At 45.3% G+C, this 18,883-nt stretch overlaps 1 protein-coding gene across 2 annotated transcripts in view; it reads left to right on the top strand.

The window, feature by feature from the left end:
* The window catches only part of CFAP46 (cilia and flagella associated protein 46), a 370,852-nt gene that overhangs the window by 106,077 nt on the left and 245,892 nt on the right, over positions 1-18,883 (top strand). For both annotated transcript variants that reach the window (XM_075348545.1, XM_075348544.1), the window contains exons 18-19: positions 695-828; positions 16,821-17,033. In XM_075348545.1, coding sequence (XP_075204660.1) covers positions 695-828; positions 16,821-17,033 — 347 coding nt within the window. The remainder of the gene's footprint in view (positions 1-694; positions 829-16,820; positions 17,034-18,883) is intronic.

The raw sequence follows: 18,883 nt of genomic DNA, 5'->3' as shown, positions 1-18,883 counted from the left end.
ACACAGCAATGAAAACATTGAATAATTCCCAAGTCGTGGGACATGACACGCGCCACACATCGAATTCAGCACCTTTCCTTAGTGAAATGTGCCTTATTGCGCATCAACAGAAATGCTGCTCCTTGACTGAAGTCGCATTTCAGTCTTAAGAAACACCGGTACTTTGGGTCAATGACAGGCGGGCGTATCCATGCCCCATCTGGCTCCAGCTCCACTTGAAAAGGATGTACAAATGCCAAAAGTCCCAACATTTTTGCGCAATCTGACTTTTCAAAGCGTTTTACTCCAGTTATCTTTGAGTGAAAAGCTTAAAGTGAAAGCTTTAATTAATCGGGGCCATAATGTTGCCAAGTCCACCAGGGCAGGAGACCCCCGTCTATAACCTCTATAATCTCATATACACTATTAATGGACACATTCTTTCTCCGCCATAAAAGTTATTGTAATAATCTTTGGGTTTTTGATCCACAACAACGCCCTTCTTGAGAATTTAGCAGGTCGTTCAGGACACCTCCCAGTTGCAACACCTCCAATATAAGAGCCGCAAACACTGGGTTTGTGCGAAAAGTAAAAACGTGTCTCAGGAAAGAGTCTGCTCAATTATGAGATCAATTATGCTTTTTACAAAGTGATATTAGCTGTGAATATTATATGACATTTATAAAGTGTGATAAAACTTTTTCTTTTCTCCAAGGCGACAATTCACTTTCTGAAGTCTGAAGGCTGCAAATTAAACGAAAGTCCAGTCCCCCCCGAAGATACAAGTATGCGTCCATCGTCGTACATTCCCGTAAACCTGGAGGAAGATCCAGACTGGATCCTGTATAGGTAATCAGAGTTAGAATATTGATTATTAGAAGCGTCGGGACCTTCATTTTAAATCTAATATATAAAGCTGAGTGTATGTATGTGTGTATGTATGTGTGTATGTATGTGTGTATGTCCGCTAAAGGAATCCGCACTGTCGCATTTACAATCACATAATTTTGCACATATGCCCCATGTGACTCAGGGAACGTCATAGACTATGTTTTGACAGGAAATTTTAACCCCGCGCTTTACATTTACTCTCCAAAAATCCTGTCTCCATTAAAGTTAATGGAGATAGGAGCTACAGCTTATTAATAGCAGCTGTGAGTGGTTGCTATAGGAACAAAATAAATTGTTAGTATAAGAAGCTTATGTGTGAGGTAATATGATGTTGGTGGGGAGACTGATAGAGAGAGAAAGAGACATAAGCACAAACAGAGACTGACAGACAGGGAAAGAGACAGACAGAGAGAGAGAGAGACAGAGAAATAGTCAAAGAGACAGAGAAAGAGACGGAGGGGGGAAGAGACAGAGGGGGATAGATAGACAGACCTGGAACGAGACAGACAGACACAGATAGAGAAATAGACAGAGAGACTGATACAGAGACAGACAGGTAAAGAGACATGCACACAGACAGAGCCACACAACAGAGACAGACACACACAACAGAGACAGACACACAGAGTGTTACGGGGGGCTGTCTGATAATAACTTAAAGGAGTATCAGACAGTCAGGGTCCACCGTGCAAAGACTCTGCTGCAGACTATGGCAGAGTGCAATACCTCTGTTAACTCACAGAAGGATATAATAAGTAAGTAAAGCAATTCCTCTCTTACTTGGAGGGTGTGTGGAATGATCTCTGTTAATAATCACAGAGACAAAGGCAATGTGTGCGAAATGGCACCTACCTAGGTCCGCTCTTCTAGTGGTGCAAAAGAGACGAACAGCAGCGTAAGCCGCACAAAGCTTCTACCTGCGTTCGCTCCACTAGTGTGCGAGGACACGAACCACTAGATATGGCACCTGCCTAGGTCCGCTCTTCTAGTGGTGCAAAAGAGACGAACAGCAGCGGAAGCCGCACAAAGCTCCTACCTCTGTTCGCTCCCCTAGTGTGCGAGGATACGAACAACTGCCAGACGCAGTATAAGGAACGTTACCCTAGCGGCAACGTCCACCTACGAGTCGAATCACAAGGCCCAGCCAGACCATGTGCCTCAGGCACCTGCCTATGTCCGCTCCCCTAAGAGGTAAGGATACGGACAGCAGCCGAAGCTGTAAGGTATAAGAACGCTACCCTGCCGGTAGCGCTCACCTTGCATAGACAAAGGAATGCCTAGAGGAACGTGCACAGGGCGTCTACCCTCATGCATGAACCAAGAGGACTGAGCGCCATGCGGTGTGTGTCAGGGTCTTATATAGACTCTGTGCCTCATCCAAGATGGAGGACACCAGAACCAATCGGCTGCCAGAACGACAAGAGTGACGTCATGCTGGCCTATCACCGAGCAAGGCGTCACAAGCACATGACCAGCGACCAATCGGCATAGAAGGTGTCAGAGACATGTGACCTCGTGTCAGCGATGATGTCACCCGCACATGTGCAATGGCTCCAAGATAGGACTTAGTCTCCAGCGCTCGCACATGTGCAGTAGCAAGAAATCTGGACTTAGTCTCCAGCGCTCGCACATGTGCAGTAGCAAGAAATCTGGACTTAGTCTCCAGCGCTCGCACATGTGCAGTAGCAAGAAATCTGGACATAGTCTCCAGTGCTCGCAGCAACCGTAACACAGAGAGACAGACAGACAGACTGGGAGAGAGACAAACAGACATTTACTATCCTGGGCAACGCCGGGTACTACAGCTAGTTGTTTACATTTTTGAAGTTTTTGGCTTTTCAGAGCAATTCTAAAAAAACGTGTCTCATTTGCAAATGGCACAATGAGGTTATATTGTGGACAACCCCTTTTTATTTCCTTTAATAGGGAGTATGGTTGTAATAGAAAGTCCTTCCTTGCTGGACCAACGCTGGACGTGTCACACAAGAGGGCACACACTTGTCTTATATTGCCCACTCTAGATTCTTCCGATTCTCCGGAGGCCTAATAGAAAACGTGGATCAGCACAACCGGTTACTAGCTGGTCTGTGTTTAATATAATGGGCATCATACAATTCTACCTTCCCCCAGATAAGTGTTGACACCCCAGGAGATCGGCCGTGAATTTTTTCTTAAGGTGTCATTCACACATCCAGGTGTTATCATCCAAGAGAACAAAACATTTTTTTCCCAGCTGCCATCCTAGTTGCATCCATGTTGCTTTCATTTTTTTATTCCATGGAAAGGTTTGTTTAATTCCAAACCAGAGAAAATGTCACATTTTTTTAATTCAAACATATAACTAAGATAACTAAGATTTGTGAGATAGTGATGCAAAGCGGAAGCAAATCAGAAGCATTTACAGATGAAAATAGACTTTAATGGACGATTCTGACCCTCAAAATCGGATCACAGTAGGACTTGTTGAGTCACTCCGATCTCCGTCGCAGAGGCGTGATTTTTACTGATGCATGAATGGGTCCGAGCGCTGTCAGATAAGATATGTGATAGCACCCAGACATTTCACATAGATGTGTGAATATGGGCTTATTATTATTTTATTCACTTTTACAGCACCATTAATTCCACAGTGCGTTACAGACATCATTATCACTGTCCCCATTGGGGCTCACAATCGATCTCTCCTATAATTATCTCTTTGTAGTGTGGGAGGAAACTAGAGAACCCGAAGGAAACTCACGTAAACACAGGGAGGACATGCAAACTCCTTGCAGATGTTGTTCTTGGTGTGATTGAACCCAGGACTCCATCGCTGCAACGCAACAGTGGCAACCACTGAGCCACTGTGCTGCCTTATTATAAACCCCTTTTACCATGAGTAGTATAATACTGAGTACATTAGGCTTTGGTACAGACTCCATCGTTTTCAACAGAAAAGATCCACAATAGGGTCTGTCGGTCATCATCGATGTCTGTCTTGCTGCAGATTCAGTAGGGCTTGAGAGTTTTTGGAGAGTAAACCACACCTAATCCCACTAGCTCTCCTATAATGTCTGATTGGAGGAGGTCACAACTCCTATAATCTCATGACATGTCTGCACGCACAAGGTGTCATTGACGTAAAACTCACAAAGAGATACATAACAAAGCTGAGAGTTTCCATGCAACCTCTTCATGCTGTGGATTAATGGTCAAAAATGAGGACCAAAAAGTTCTTTTAGATAAGTAAAATTTTTAAAAAATTCCATATACAGTCAGCTTACATGGAAACCTATAGTTTGCTCCCTCTGGCTGTTTAAAGGCCCCCATACACCGTAGACTGATGTCGATTTAATCCGCCAGTATCTTAACAAGTTTAGATGTCGGTCTAATATGTATAGGGACACCAGCTGACTGATGGTCAGCAAAACGTTGCTCTCTCATGTTCGATCTCTGCCGTTCACCTTGTTCTCCCTCAGATTAGATGTCAGCTGGCGACTTTCTCATAGAATCGCTTGGCACGGTGAGCTCTCCTGTAATACTTTTGTTGATACTTTGGAATCTGATAGTGTGGAATATAATGAAACTGAGACACGGCAACTACAAATTAAATGCAAGTGCAACCAGCACAATAAAGGAATGTCCAGAAATACTAAATGACCGGCACAAATGCGTGAAAGTCCAGAAATAATATGCAGTGGTGCGACTGGAACTAAAACGTGAATGTCCACAAGAAATATGCAGTAGTGCTAGCTGCACTATATGGGTGTAAGTCCAGAATAATGAGTACGCACAGCAACAAATACATGAAGGTCCAGAATACCAAGCAGAAGTGTGCACAGCAACAAATATGTGAAGGTCCAGAATACCAAGCAGAAGTGTGCACAGCAAACAAATATGTGAAGGTCCAGAATACCAAGCAGAAGTGTGCACAGCAACAAATATGTGAAGGTCCAGAATACCAAGCAGAAGTGTGCACAGCAAACAAATATGTGAAGGTCCAGAATACCAAGCAGAAGTGTGCACAGCAACAAATATGTGAAGGTCCAGAATACCAAGCAGAAGTGTGCACAGCAAATGGTTATCAGTGTACCTCCCAGGGCTGACAAAGTCCCTCTCAAGTCTAGCACACAGCCCGTACAGATTGAGTCCAGGATAAGGTACACTGATCACAAATAGAGAATCAAAGTCCTTATAGATCAAGGAAGTCCAGCAGTCTGAAGCTCTTCTAGAAGCCTTGAAGGGAGGGAACCACAGCCAGGAACAGGACTGCAGGCAGCTGAGCAGTAATGAGGCATATCACAAAACAAGCGGCAGCAGTCCAGTAGCAAGTCAGGAGCTAGGCGCAACAAAATACTCAGGCAAGAGATAAGTCCCGGACTGGGACTTATCAAGCAGGACAGACAGGAAGCTCAAGGGCAAGACAAGGCAACAGACTCCACCTTGGATATGGGCAAAAAGACACAACAAGTTCCATGGAAAACCTGAACCTTGCATCTCCTGTGTAAGGCCTCTGCCACACTTATGTGACAAAACGTAACGTTTTTGTCACGTACATGTTAAAGGGGTGGTTTGTTCCCCGTGTGCCGTGTTTATGGCACGTACGTGTTCTCCGTGTGTTATACGTAATAACACACTGAGAACGGAAAGCCCCGCCTTACCTGCATCATCCGGCGCTGTCTGTGGTGCTGAATGACAGTGTCCGGCACAGGCCACGCCCCGCTGACGCTGCTTCCGGCCCCCAGTGAAGGAGAAGCGTTGTTCAAATTCACTGGGGGACGGATGCAGGGGACAGCCGCGGCAGAGACTGCAGGACTCGTGGAGATGAGTTTGTGTTTTGTTTTTTTTTTTACCTGACACGTGTGTTTCTCCGGCGCGTGTCACACGGGCCCGCATCCACACTACATCCGTGTGGTACGTGTGCGGGCTGTGTGACACCCGTGCTGCCGGAGCAACACGGACATGTCAGCGCTGTTAACACACGGAGACACGTAAGTACAGAACGGACACACGTTCCGTTCCTAAATACTTACGTGTCTCCTAACCATTGGGATTACCTATGTCTCCATGTGCACGTGTGTCCGGTACGTGTAAAAAAAAATGGCAAACACGTACCAGCGGCACGGATGTGTGTCGCAGGCCTAAGGGAGAGTCAACTACCGGCCGAACTACCTCGCAAGTCATTGTGTAGCCAACACCCATCTAATGTGTATGGCCAGACTAACTACTGTGATTGTCACAGATGGGAAGTCTGAATTATGGATGTGGATATGATTCAGATCTTTAGGATGTCCGTTCCCGGTATTGTTGGACTGTTCTCATCACTAGCAGGGAAGGGTTAAACCAGATAAGGATCCCATAAAAATGTGATCACATGTATGGGATGACGCCGTGTCATCTCCGGTTGAGATTTTTTTCGTAATGTTGCAATTGAAGTAGTAACCTGAATTGGAACAAGTAGATATAACAATCATGTAAAACATCACGGCTGGAAACTTGCAAGGTGTAGTGAAGTGTCCTCATCAATGATGAGCAAATGCACTGTTGAATAAACTCAAAGATTACAAAAGGAGCTGACAAAATACGTGCAATCACTTCAGTGAAGAACGCGCAGAACACCCGACACGAGCGGTGGAAATTACCCCAAAGTGAAGGGTTCCTGCAAAACCTCTGCATTTACATATAGGAAAACTGTACGTCTGGTAAATTTCTTGTAAGAGTTTAATACATGAGAAGATGGGAGGATGGCAAGAAACTTGTCTGTGCTTCTTTATGGCCACTTATAGCACAAATTATTACATAAGAGTTTCTTCTGGAACCTCCGTAAAGGCTGCTTTACACGCTGCGATATCATGACCGATATCGCTAGTGTAGGTACCCGCCCCCATCTGTTGCGCGACACGGGCAAATCGCTGCCCGTGCCGCACAACATCGCCCAGACCCGTCACACATACTTACCTGCCCGGCGACGTCGCTGTGACCGGCGAACCGCCTCCTTTCTAAGGGGGCGGTCCGTGCGGCGTCACAGCGACGTCACTGAGCGGCCGCCCAATAGCAGCGGAGGGGCGGAGATGAGCGGGACGTAACATCCCGCCCACCTCCTTCCTTCCTCATTGTGGCCGGGAGGCAGGTAAGGAGAGCTTCCTCGTTCCTGCGGTGTCACACGGAGCGATGTGTGCTGCCGCAGGAGCGACGAACTACATCGTTACTGCTGCAGCAAAGATAATCGAGAATGGACCCCCATGTCACCGATGAGCGATTTTGCACGTTTTTGCAACGATGCAAAATCGCTCATCGGTGTCACACGCAGCAACATCGCTAATGCAGCCGGATGTGCGTCACAAATTCCGTGACCCCAACGACTCCGCATTAGCGATGTCGCAGCGTGTAAAGCCCCCTTAAGTTATAACTTTCCAAAATTGGACTTGGATTAATGGATGTTTTATATGCCACTCTTGAACCTACAAACCACTGGAGTAATTTGCGTTACAAATTTAATAAAAGGGATCTGTCACCAGATTTTCAGTATGTATTGTGAGGTCAGCATGATGTAGGGACAGATACCCTGATTCCAGTGATGTATCACTCACAGGGCTGCTTGCTGTCATGCAATGTTCGGCTCTGCACGCACTTGGTGGCACTCCAGCGTCAGACTCTGTTCACACCACAGAGTCTGGCAAGCAACCTGAGGCTTCTGGATTGTTCAGCCAGAGCTGGGTGTCGGCTGGTTCAGGTTCACTTGTCTTCAACCATGCAGGAGTTAATTCCTGCAGACTGGTGAGCAGGAACTAGGAGCTCAGGTTGCTAACGTGCAGCTTTGTCTTTCCTATTAAAGGCATGGCTTTCTTCCAGTATGTGCCGATGATAGCTTTAGCAAAAGCTCCAGCAATCCCGGTCTTGTTGGTGAACCTGTTTGTGAAGATCTTTGTTGCGATTTTGAGGGGTGTGGACGTTCCCCTGTTGTGCGTTACTTTCTCGCCCTTCAGTTGTTCCTTTGTACACATATTGTCTCTCCTGTGTACTTTGAGAACAGGGTGTATGGGTTTTCGTTCTCCCTTTTCCATGTTGTTTTTGTGGGGTTTTGTCATACTGTTTTCTGGCCCGCCCCGAGGGTGGGGGAGAGAGGGAGTAAGATCAGGAGTCAGGGTCACGCTGGGGGCTCGGAGCTGGCTACCATCAAGCCTACCTCCGAAAGCAGGTCTGAGTTCCAGTTTAGGGGCTTCTGTTCTGTCACTACATACCCCGTGACACTTGCTGTAGTTTTGCTACAATCACAGTTTTCTCTACTACAGATCTAACAGTTCTCTTCAGGGTAAACTCACACGAGCGTATGACTCAGACGAGTGCAATGCGAGAAAATCTCGCATTGCACTTTGACCAATATTATTCAATGATGGAGAACAGATGGTCAGCTTTTTTCTCATCCAGACTCTGGATGAGCAAGAAGTCGCAGCATGCTGCGATTGTCAGTGAGAGATGTCACTCACACCCATACAAGTCTATGGGTGCGAGTGAAACATCAGACTGCACTCGGATGACATCTGAGTGCAGTGGGATAATCAGATCAGTTGACAATGGAGGAGAGCGGGAAATTAACCCCTCCCTCTCCTCCGCAGCTGAAATCCAATCGGATCCAGCATCGGATCACAGTTGCATGACACTCAGCTCACACTGGCAGCACAGCGGGAGTCGAGGGTCATTAGCATATCACATCCGATGCACTCGCATCGGATCCCATACGATTGTGTGACTCCAGCCTAATGCTGAGCTCTGTATATCTCACTCACACCACTGATTGGCAGCTTTCTGTGTACACTGTGTATTGACAGAAAGCTGATAATCATTGGTTAGTTCAGGGTTTTACAGAATACATTGACCAGAAGGCATGAGTCACCTAGTCCCAGAAGTGATAATTTCCTGCTGATAAAATATTGATTTTATTGAAACTGCAAAACACAGTCAATAACTAACACATCATTGCAATCTGGGTCTCAGTCTCTACCTCATGTTGATCTCAGATTACACAGTAAAAACCTGCTGACAGATTCCCATACTTAGACACTCTACTCTCAGTTAATTTAGTGTATCTTATGGACTGTACGTGTGCAAGACAATGAAATGTAAGCCAACCATGAGCTGCTGTAGATTTCAGCTACTTAAGGCCCCGTTACACGCAACGACATATCTAACGAGATGTCGCTGGGGTCACGGAATTCGCGACGCACATCCGTTCTCGTTAGCGACGTTGTTGCGTGTAACACTGATGAGCGACCGCTAACGATCAAAAATATTTACCAAATCGTTGATTGTTGACACGTCGTTTATTTCCCAAATATCGCTGCTCGTTTGGGATGCTGGTTGTTCGTCGTTCCTGAGGTAGCACACATCGCTATGTGTGACACCCCGGAAACGACGAACAACAGCGTTACTGTGTCCTTCGGCAACGAGGTGGGAGTGACGTTCAAGCGGCTGCTGTCTGTCCCTCCGCTTCAACTGGTGTACTGCTGTGTGACGCCACACAAACCGCCCCCTAAAAAAAGGTTCTTCGGCGGCCACAGCGACGTCGTACCAAAGGTATGTTCGTTTGATGCGTATCAGCGATATTGTTCACCACGGGCAGCGATTTGCCCGTGATGCACAAACGACGGGGGCGGGTGCGATCGCTAGCGACATCGTAGTTATTTATAGTAAATTTGACTTGCAACGATGGGCCCTACAACTTTGTAACTCACTTTTTTCTCTATTTAGTTCCGTTTTCAAGATAAAAATGCTAACTCCGTTGTTTTCCACGAGGTGGCGCTATAGGTGGTTTCATTGCATAGCGCATGGCTACTTTACTATACCTAGACACCACTTCTATGCCTATAGCTGCCACCGTTCTCATGTTAATGGCGGTGGACAGGATATGGGTGGACACACTGTATTTGTAAAGGTGCTATTGACATGAATTTCTCACCAGATGTTGGTAACAACCCATCTAATCCACACAGGTAAACAAATCAAACCATAAATGTCCATAAATTTAATGATGTGTAATAATGAGAAATGAGACAGGGAAAAAGCACACATGAAGAAGCAGAGCTGCAAAAAGCAATGGAAAGTCATGACACCTGCTGAAATCTGCCAGTAATTAGAAAGCAATCCTGAAACTTAGTGAAAAATATTATCAGTTGGTTCAACTGAAGACCTATAAAAAGGTGTCTCATTACCAAAGTGCCACACAAGATACATCTCATGATGCGTAAAACCAGTGAGCTGTCTCAAGACCTATGTAATCTTATTTTTGCAAAACATACTGATGGCATTGGATATAGAAGAATTTTTAAACTTCTGAAGGATCCATTGAGCACTGTTAGTCATAATTCGGAAGTGGGAAGAACATAATATCACCATAAATAAATTGAAGAATTAGCCGGGTCCATAGTTAGAGAAGAGACTTGTCTAGTGGTGACTGCAACTGGCTCTTCCCAGCACCACACCATGTGATTTACGATTCCCTTGCTGTGGAGTAAACCTGTCAATCACCTAGAACAGCGCTGGGAAAAGATCATGGGTCATAACAGGAGTCAAGCTCAGGGTCACAATGCCGAGGAAAAGGAACCAGGTAAAGAGCCTTTATATTCCAGCAAAGTTCTGCTGGCAAATATCACCCGTCCTGACGAGATCTGTGGGCTCTGATTGCTCTGAGAGCCCAAAGACACCAACCATGGAGGAGAAGATTATCTTCATCAGATCCTGCAAGGCTACGACTGATTGGGACCAGAAGATGGGGGATCTGGTTGCCCATATATTGAGTCCCCAGAGGTGGGCAACATTAGTAATATAGTATAACAAATAAACAGCTGCGCTCTGAAATGCTAAGTCATGCAAACATTGAATACAGGAGTTTGAATCTGCATTACTGCTAAGGAAATAAATGAAAAAAATAAGACAATTAGTGCATTAAAAAGGCCAGTTTTATGTGAGCCCAGCAGCCAGCGTCAAGGCGCATCTCTTTTTGCCGGGTCCCTACCTAAATGCCTCTACCCGGGCTGAAAAAGCCTACAACTTTATGGGCGGGCAGGAAATTAATTAATAATAGGAAATTAAATATTGCCTTTAGCTGTTGAGAAAGGATTGCTCAGTCAGAAGGCATGACCCTATAATCTAAAATGAGAAAACTGATGGCACTTCCTTACAGACAAATGTGAACAGGTGCAAACTGAACATGAACCATACTCTAACAAATATACAGCTGCAGTAATATAGTGGTAATGTAATGTACCGTATATTTCTCTGTCTTATATTAAGCAATGTTTTAGGTATAGCGCTATATTATACCACTCAACAATGTGTGTCCTATGTAGTTTTTAGAACAGTTTTTTTTGTGCTGATGGGGTTAATTAATTTAATTACATCCTATTAGTAAAATATTGCAGGGCCGAGACTACAACCCTCATTCCTTGATGGCGTTGTTGGCTGTGACGCAGGCGGAGTTTACGGTCGGGATTTGATGCATGAGACATGACATTGTTGATTCCTGTCTGTGAATACGCGGCCCGGAGCTGCTCGCAGTTCTGCGTCTCTGGTTCCCGGTAGGTTCTGGTTCATTGCTCTTACATGTACTTCAGGGATGCTGTCATAATCAATGAAGAAGAAGGAAATTAACAAGAGTTACAATCCGACGTAAGGCCCTATCCGATGTTAATTAAGCACAAACTCCTCCATAAGTTTACTTTTTATGTTACATAGACACAAGCATGCCAGGAGAAATGGGGATTGCAAAGGTTGCAGTTGTGATACAGCCCTAAAGTCCAATAAAGCCCATAAAGTCCCATGTAAGAGAATGGTGATGCTTATAAGTGAGCATCCAGATCCAGGTCGTATTTCATAGGATACTGTACTAGCTGTAGTACCTGGCATTGCCCGGGATAGTAACTGTCTCTCTGTCTCTCTCCCAGTCTCTGTCTGTCTGTGTATGTTTTTCTGTCTCTGTCTGTCTCTATCTGTTTCTGTCTGTCTCTTTCCCAGTCTGTCTTTTTCCCCATCTGTCATTTTCCCCATCTGTCTGTCTCTTTCACTGTCTCTTTCCATGTCTCTGTCTCTTTTCATGTTTTTCTCTCTTTCCCCGTCTCTCTCTTTCCCTGTCTGCCTGTCTCTTTCCCTGTCTGTCTCTTTCCCTGTGTCTGTCTGCCTCTGTCTCTTTGACTGTCTGTCTCTCTCTGTCTCTTTCCCTGTCTTTCTGTCTGTTTGTCTGTCTGTGTCTGTCTGTCTCTTTGACTGTCTGTGTCTGTCTCTTTCACTATCTGCCTTTTAATCTGTCTGTGCCTATGTGTGTCTGACTCTGTCTCTCAATCTTATTACCACACATATAAGCTTCTTATACTGACAATTTCCTTTGTTCCTATACCAACCAATCACAGCTGCCATTAGTAACCTATAGCTCACAGCTCCTTTGACTTTAATGGAAGCAGGTGTTTTGGAGAGTAACTGTAAAGCGCAGGGTTAAATTTTCCCGTCAAAACATAGTCGATGACGTTCCCTGAGTCATATGAGGTGTCTGTGCACAATTTTATGATTGTAAATGCGACGGCGCAGATTCCTTTAGCGGACACACACACACACACATACACACACACACACACACACACACACACATACACATACATACATACATACATACATACATACAGCTTTATATATTAGATTTTATGCCCGGAGTTGCTGTGTGCCGGCTACACCTGAAACCATCCAGTAACAACTGATCGGCGGAAAAGAAATCAGACATGTCTGGCATAACCTGTAAATTATTTTTTTGTCTTGGTTTTTATATTGAAATTTATTGAATATATTGAATTTATATTTATATTTATATCTGGAAGAACGCAGATCTATTGAAAACCTTGAGGAATTGTAACATATATTAAAAGGTTGCAAAAATATAAAAAGTTTTTACTAATTAAAACGGAAAAGTCCTGTAGGGTATGTGCGCACAACAGCTTTTTCTAGCAACCTGGAACCCGCCTGAAGAAGCACTAAAAAAACCTGCCAAAAGCATGAACATACACAAAGCAACGTAAAAATGATTTGCAGCACATAATGTTTAGTCTTTTTGAACTTTTTAGTTTGCAAAGCTTCCAAGTGCTGAAATTAAGTGATCTGACCATTCGTCTGGTGACTTCCACTGGGAAGTTTCTCACTTTTAATGTAAAGAATTTAAGAAAAAAAAAATTAGTACAAAATGATGTTGGAAAAGATGTAAAAAAAAAACACGTTAGGAAACAAATCAGATATCCGGGGCAAGGGAGAGCAGCCGCAGCACTTGCTTCCTCCAGATGTCAGTTACATCCGAAAGTGAAGCTGGTGCTGATTGGCCGCAGGGATTGCATGACATAATGTCAAATAATCCCTGGGAGAGCAGGGGTCAAAACCACTGAAATGGTGAGGTCACCGGAGGTTTAATAATGAGTGTTATTAGTTTATTGAGGTGAAACTATCATGGGTGTGCCCCTCTCAGGGAAGACCTCTGGTGAGTCTGGGACCAGAAGGTCACAATGCCTTATTATGCGCAGGTCTACAGCTTATGCTTTAATGTAACTGCTTTCCTTTGGTGCTGTAGGGGTTAAGGACTCTTTGCTGCCTGGCTATCCTTTGTAGCCTTGATCTCAGGTGCAGATCCTTGTGATCACTCCTCTATGAAAAGTCACATGTCATAACATCTGATGCCGGTTATAGAATTTTCATTTCTAAGCTGTTCACTTTGGAAGGAGCCAGTCTCTGGAAGAAGCTGAGGTGTTGTGACAATTGCAGCCATGGTAGTTAGCTGCATTAGAGGAGTTTGGTGTGTTTTCCTTATTGTATCTATTTTTCCCTTGTGTCTCTCTCTTCCCTTGTGTTGTATTATTGTAGTGGTGAGACTAGTGCTCTCGCTGGCCTTCTGTGTAGCCAGTGTGAGTTCTGGGCAAGTCAGGGCCTAGGCACTTGATTGGTGATTGGGGGAAATACCCTTATAGGGACGTTAGGGAGTGCAGGGATCAGCCTCAGGTGAGTGTTGAAGGTGACCATGCTCCCATCTCCCTAGCGCCAGGGCCCACTGCTATATTGTGCTCCCAGCAAGTTCCCTTGTTCCTGGCGGAACCCCGATACTTACTGCCTGACAGAAACATAAAGATTCGGAAAGTGTTGTCCAAGTAGTGGACAACAACCTTAATTTATTTATTTATTTATTTATTTTTGTCAATTTTTTTTCCCTTATGATATATATTAAAAACAAAAAATGAAAAATCTGGCAATTTTCAGACTGACTAGTGAAGATTCTTTAGACTCTAACTTCTTGTTTTCAGGAAATCAACATACAGTGTGTTCACCCATATCCTGTCCACCGCCATTAACTTGAGAACGGCAGCAGCTATAGACATAGAAGTGGTGTCTAGGTATAGTAAAGTAGCCATGCGCTACACGGTGAAACCACCTATAGCACCACCTGGTGGAAAACAACAGAGTTAGCATTTTTATCTCGAAAACGGAACGAGCTAGAGAAAAAAAGTGAATTAAAAAAATAGCTGCTGCCGTTCTCAAGTTAATGGCGGTGGACAGGATATGGGTGGACACACACTGTATACATTAGCAGCAATAGACTGGAAAAACCACAAAGAACTATATCAAAAAAACACCAAAAAGGAGCCAAGACAAATGATATGTGCACACACAGAATGTGGTGAGCCTTCCTCATAAAGATGGCTGCAGCCGAGGTGCAAGATGCTGATGTCACAGCCACTCAACCTCCACACTAGGGGGGAGGGGCGGCTGCTTAGCATAAGACATGCACACTAATAAGGCTTGCACTGGGAGCCCATCATATAATGAGTGAAATGCACAGTGTCTGAACTGTGACCTATAAATGACGCCAGAAACCCAGGTCAGGCGGGCAAAACAGCACTATATAGGTGCATCTCGCACGGATACACGAGACGCACAGTGTCTGAATAATGGCCTATAAATGACGCACAACACCAGGTCCAGGCGGGTCAGTTAGCACTATGAGTACATAACACATGACAGGCTCACCATTTAACCACCTGAATTCAAAAGGTCCACACACATCCTGCAAAAATGGATAAAATGTGCCATACCTCAAATAGTGAGATATTAGTTAGCTGTGACATCAGCATCTTGCACCTCGGCTGCAGCCATCTTTATGAGGAAGGCTCACCACATTCTGTGTGTGCACATATCATTTGTCTTGGCTCCTTTTTGGTGTTTTTTTGATATAGTTCTTTGTGGTTTTTCTAACTAATTCAGTGTAGGGACTCGCAAGTGTGAGAATCCTTGACGAACGGATTGCGAGCTTACATATTTTGGGCCAAAATATAAACTAATATCTCACTATTTGAGGTATGGCACATTTTATCCATTTTTGCAGGATGTGTGTGGACCTTTTGAATTCAGGTGGTTAAATGGTGAGCCTGTCATGTGTTATGTACTCATAGTGCTAACTGACCCGCCTGGACCTGGTGTTGTGCGTCATTTATAGGCCATTATTCAGACACTGTGCGTCTCGTGTATCCGTGCGAGATGCACCTATATAGTGCTGTTTTGCCCGCCTGACCTGGGTTTCTGGCGTCATTTATAGGTCACAGTTCAGACACTGTGCATTTCACTCATTATATGATGGGCTCCCAGTGCAAGCCTTATTAGTGTGCATGTCTTATGCTAAGCAGCCGCCCCTTCCCCCTAGTGTGGAGGTTGAGTGGCTGTGACATCAGCATCTTGCACCTTGGCTGCAGCCATCTTTATGAGGAAGGCTCACCACATTCTGTGTGTGCACATATCATTTGTCTTGGCTCCTTTTTGGTGTTTTTCAGCAATAGACTGCACTGTCTCATTAGACATTTAAATACAAAAGATAGTCCCCAATTTTTTAAGATCAGTCTTGATAAGGGGGTGTGCTGGAGTCAGACACTGGATTGATTAAGAGACGCACAACTCTTAGGGGCACTTTGCACACTACGACATCGCAAGCCGATAGTCCCCGCCCCCGTCGCAGCTGCGATATCATGGTGATAGCTGCCGTAGCGAACATTATCGCTACGGCAGCTTCACATGCACTCACCTGCCCTGCGACGTCGCTCTGGCCGGCGAACCGCCTCCTTATTAAGGGGGCGGGTCGTGCGGCGTCATAGTGACGTCACACGGCACGCGGCCAATAGAAGCGGAGGGGCGGAGCTGAGCAGGACGTAAACATCCCGCCCACCTCCGTCCTTCCGCATAGCTGGCGTGAGCCGCAGGACGCAGGTAACGTGATGTTCCTTGCTCCTGCGGCTTCACACACAGTGATGTGTGCTGCCGCAGGAACGAGGAACAACATCGTAACATCGGTCCTTCCGAAATTATGGATATGACCGACGCTACACCGATCGTACGATTTGGACGTTTTTGCGCTCGTTAATCGTATCAAAAAGGATTTGCACACTACAATATCTGCTGCGACGCCGGATGTGCGTCACTTTCGATTTGACCCCACCGACATCGCACTTGCAATGTCGTAGTGTGCAAAGTGCCCCTAAATGAATCCAGCGCACCTGAAAGATTTTGTGTGCCCCTCTGTGTGACTTTACTACAGCTCTTTCTTGACTCAAGTCTTGAATTTAATTAGCACCTATACTTCTCTGCCCACTTTATCGGAAAATGCCATAAGACCGCCAAAAGTTGCAAAATTGTATAGCGTTCTGGCTTAAAAGCTTTGATGAATCGGGGAATAGGGTCTTTTTGAAGGGAGAAATGGTCAACTCTTATTTGGGGGTCAGTCAATGTAATCCTGACTGTTTTGATAAGAAGACTACTGAAAACTCTTTCTAAAAGGACAGAAAGTCTAAAAATGGCCGAGTGGCAAAGTTGCAGTCTTTCTGTGGCTGTGTCTTTTTGAAGGCCACAAATGTAACTATATTAAAGGATAATAAAACCACTTACTAAACTCCTTTCTTTCTGTCCAGGGATTGGATATGTCGGCTCTCGGCGTACACTACAGAGAACTTCCTACAGGCGGCAGACCTAGGTGTGGAGCTGGACGAGGCCTGGATAACGCACAATGCCACCGTCTATGTCCTGAACCACAACAAGCACATCCTGGCATCTGGAAGGATAATACTGCTTGTGGAGACGCTAAAGAAACTGCTCATAGCATTTAAGAAAACTGGGCATTGCGGGTAAGTTCTTGTGCTCTATTGTAGAAGGACAACCCAACTGATTTCACCGGTAAAATATTAATGTTTGACAGGTCTACCCCTGACGTAGACGTCTTAGAAAATCATGTTAAGAATTATCAAATTCTATGTAAGGGATTGTCTGGGCAATTCTACGCCATTGGTTTCTGGTCAATGGTGGTCCGATCCAGAGTAATCTCACAGTGAATGTCAGCTCTGCACAATATTCCTCGGGGGAGCCACCAGACAATGGCGTGTGGCATAGCACTTTCTGAATGCCGCTGCCCTTTACAGCCTCAATTCTGCTATATGATATATTATTGTTAAATAGAAAATATTATCTGTATATATTGAGCTATTCTTTACTTTTTGTGCACTGTGTTACTGTTGCGTTTCTAGTGAACTTGTGCATCGGCATAGCAGCCATACTGAACAAGTTAAACTGCAGCAGTGTAAAGCATGGGGGACAGACAGAGCAACCTTTCTATTCACAGTGCATCTAAGCAAGCAGAAGTTTCAGTTCATAACAGACCTAAAAGCCATGAACACTATAGAATAAATGCGTTAGGCGAGCCGTGCCCAAATTTAGTTTTAACACTAGAAGTCCCAGGAATTTCGAGCTCCATAGGGTTTCAATGGTAGAAATGTCAAATGCCCCCTCTCTGGGACTTCTAGTGTTAAGGGGTTTTCCATGCAAGAAACTAATTTTAAAAATAATTTCTTAAAAAAAATGAATTACTGATTCCTCACTACTAGTGATGGGCGTACCCGGACTGTAAAAGTCTGAAACCCGTGCGGATCCAAAGTACCCAAGCACTGACCCTGGGTCCAGAGTTCTCTAGGAACTTCAGGTAAGGCCTAAGCCACACGGCGAGAAAATCGGTGCGAGTGGAGTGCGATAAAAAATCGCATTCCACTCGGACCAATTCTAGCCTGTGTGTGAGCACACATGAGCGACTATTTCTTTATCGTTCCTTATGGGAGACCCAAACCATGGGTGTATAGCTTCTGCCTCTGGAGGACACACAAAGTACTACACTCAAACGTGTAGCTCCTCCCTCCGGGCTATATACACCCCCTGGATGACAATCTACCCAGTTCAATGCTTTGTGTCAGGAGGATCACACACACATGCATTTTCTGATATTTTTCATTTTTATTTTAATTTTTAAAGATTTGGAAGAAAAGCGGGTCCAGTCTGGACTCCCGGCATGTCCCTTCACACCCCACTCTGTCGGCGGTGCTGTTAAGGTTGACTTTATAAGGCTGGAGCCTTCACATGCCGCGCTCCTTCACATCCTCTGAGAGGCTCTGGGTTGAAGTGGGAGCCGTCACGGTCCTCTCTGCTTGCAGGAGACCGGTCTCCATCCGCAGCCCTGTCTGGTTCCTGCTGGAAGGAGCGTTAACCCCCACTCAGGGACTGGCCCTGCGTCTCAAAAGCTAAGTATTGAGACGTTTTTCAGGGGTCCCGGGTACTTTTATTAGGGGGACAGTATGTGTTTTATCGTTACTGAAAATTCCGGCCGGTTCTGGGGGTTTCCCCTGAGAACCGCGCCGAAGGTGCCTGCTCGTCGGCCGCATTTTAAAATCTAGGCCCCGGCTTCAGTTTGGGCCTAGTTTCAGTTTCGGCTTCTCTGCATGTTTTGCATACAGCGCCGCCCACCGCCCGACCAGCAGAGGGGAGGGCACTCCTCTCTGGGGAGATGTTCCCTCCCCTGTATATCTCTCCCTGTATCTCTCTGCCCTCCGTTTTTCCCGCTCTTGGGCTTATACACGCCCCTCCTCCTTCTCCCAGCGCCATTTTCTCAGCGTTCTTACTCTGGAAGGCGCTGGATGCTGCAGCTGCATATTGT

Source organism: Anomaloglossus baeobatrachus, chromosome 5, assembly GCF_048569485.1.
Source record: "Anomaloglossus baeobatrachus isolate aAnoBae1 chromosome 5, aAnoBae1.hap1, whole genome shotgun sequence".
Taxonomy (NCBI): domain Eukaryota; kingdom Metazoa; phylum Chordata; class Amphibia; order Anura; family Aromobatidae; genus Anomaloglossus; species Anomaloglossus baeobatrachus.
The sequence above is the reverse complement of the archived record's forward strand: the minus strand, read 5'-3'. Positions and strand labels throughout refer to the sequence as shown.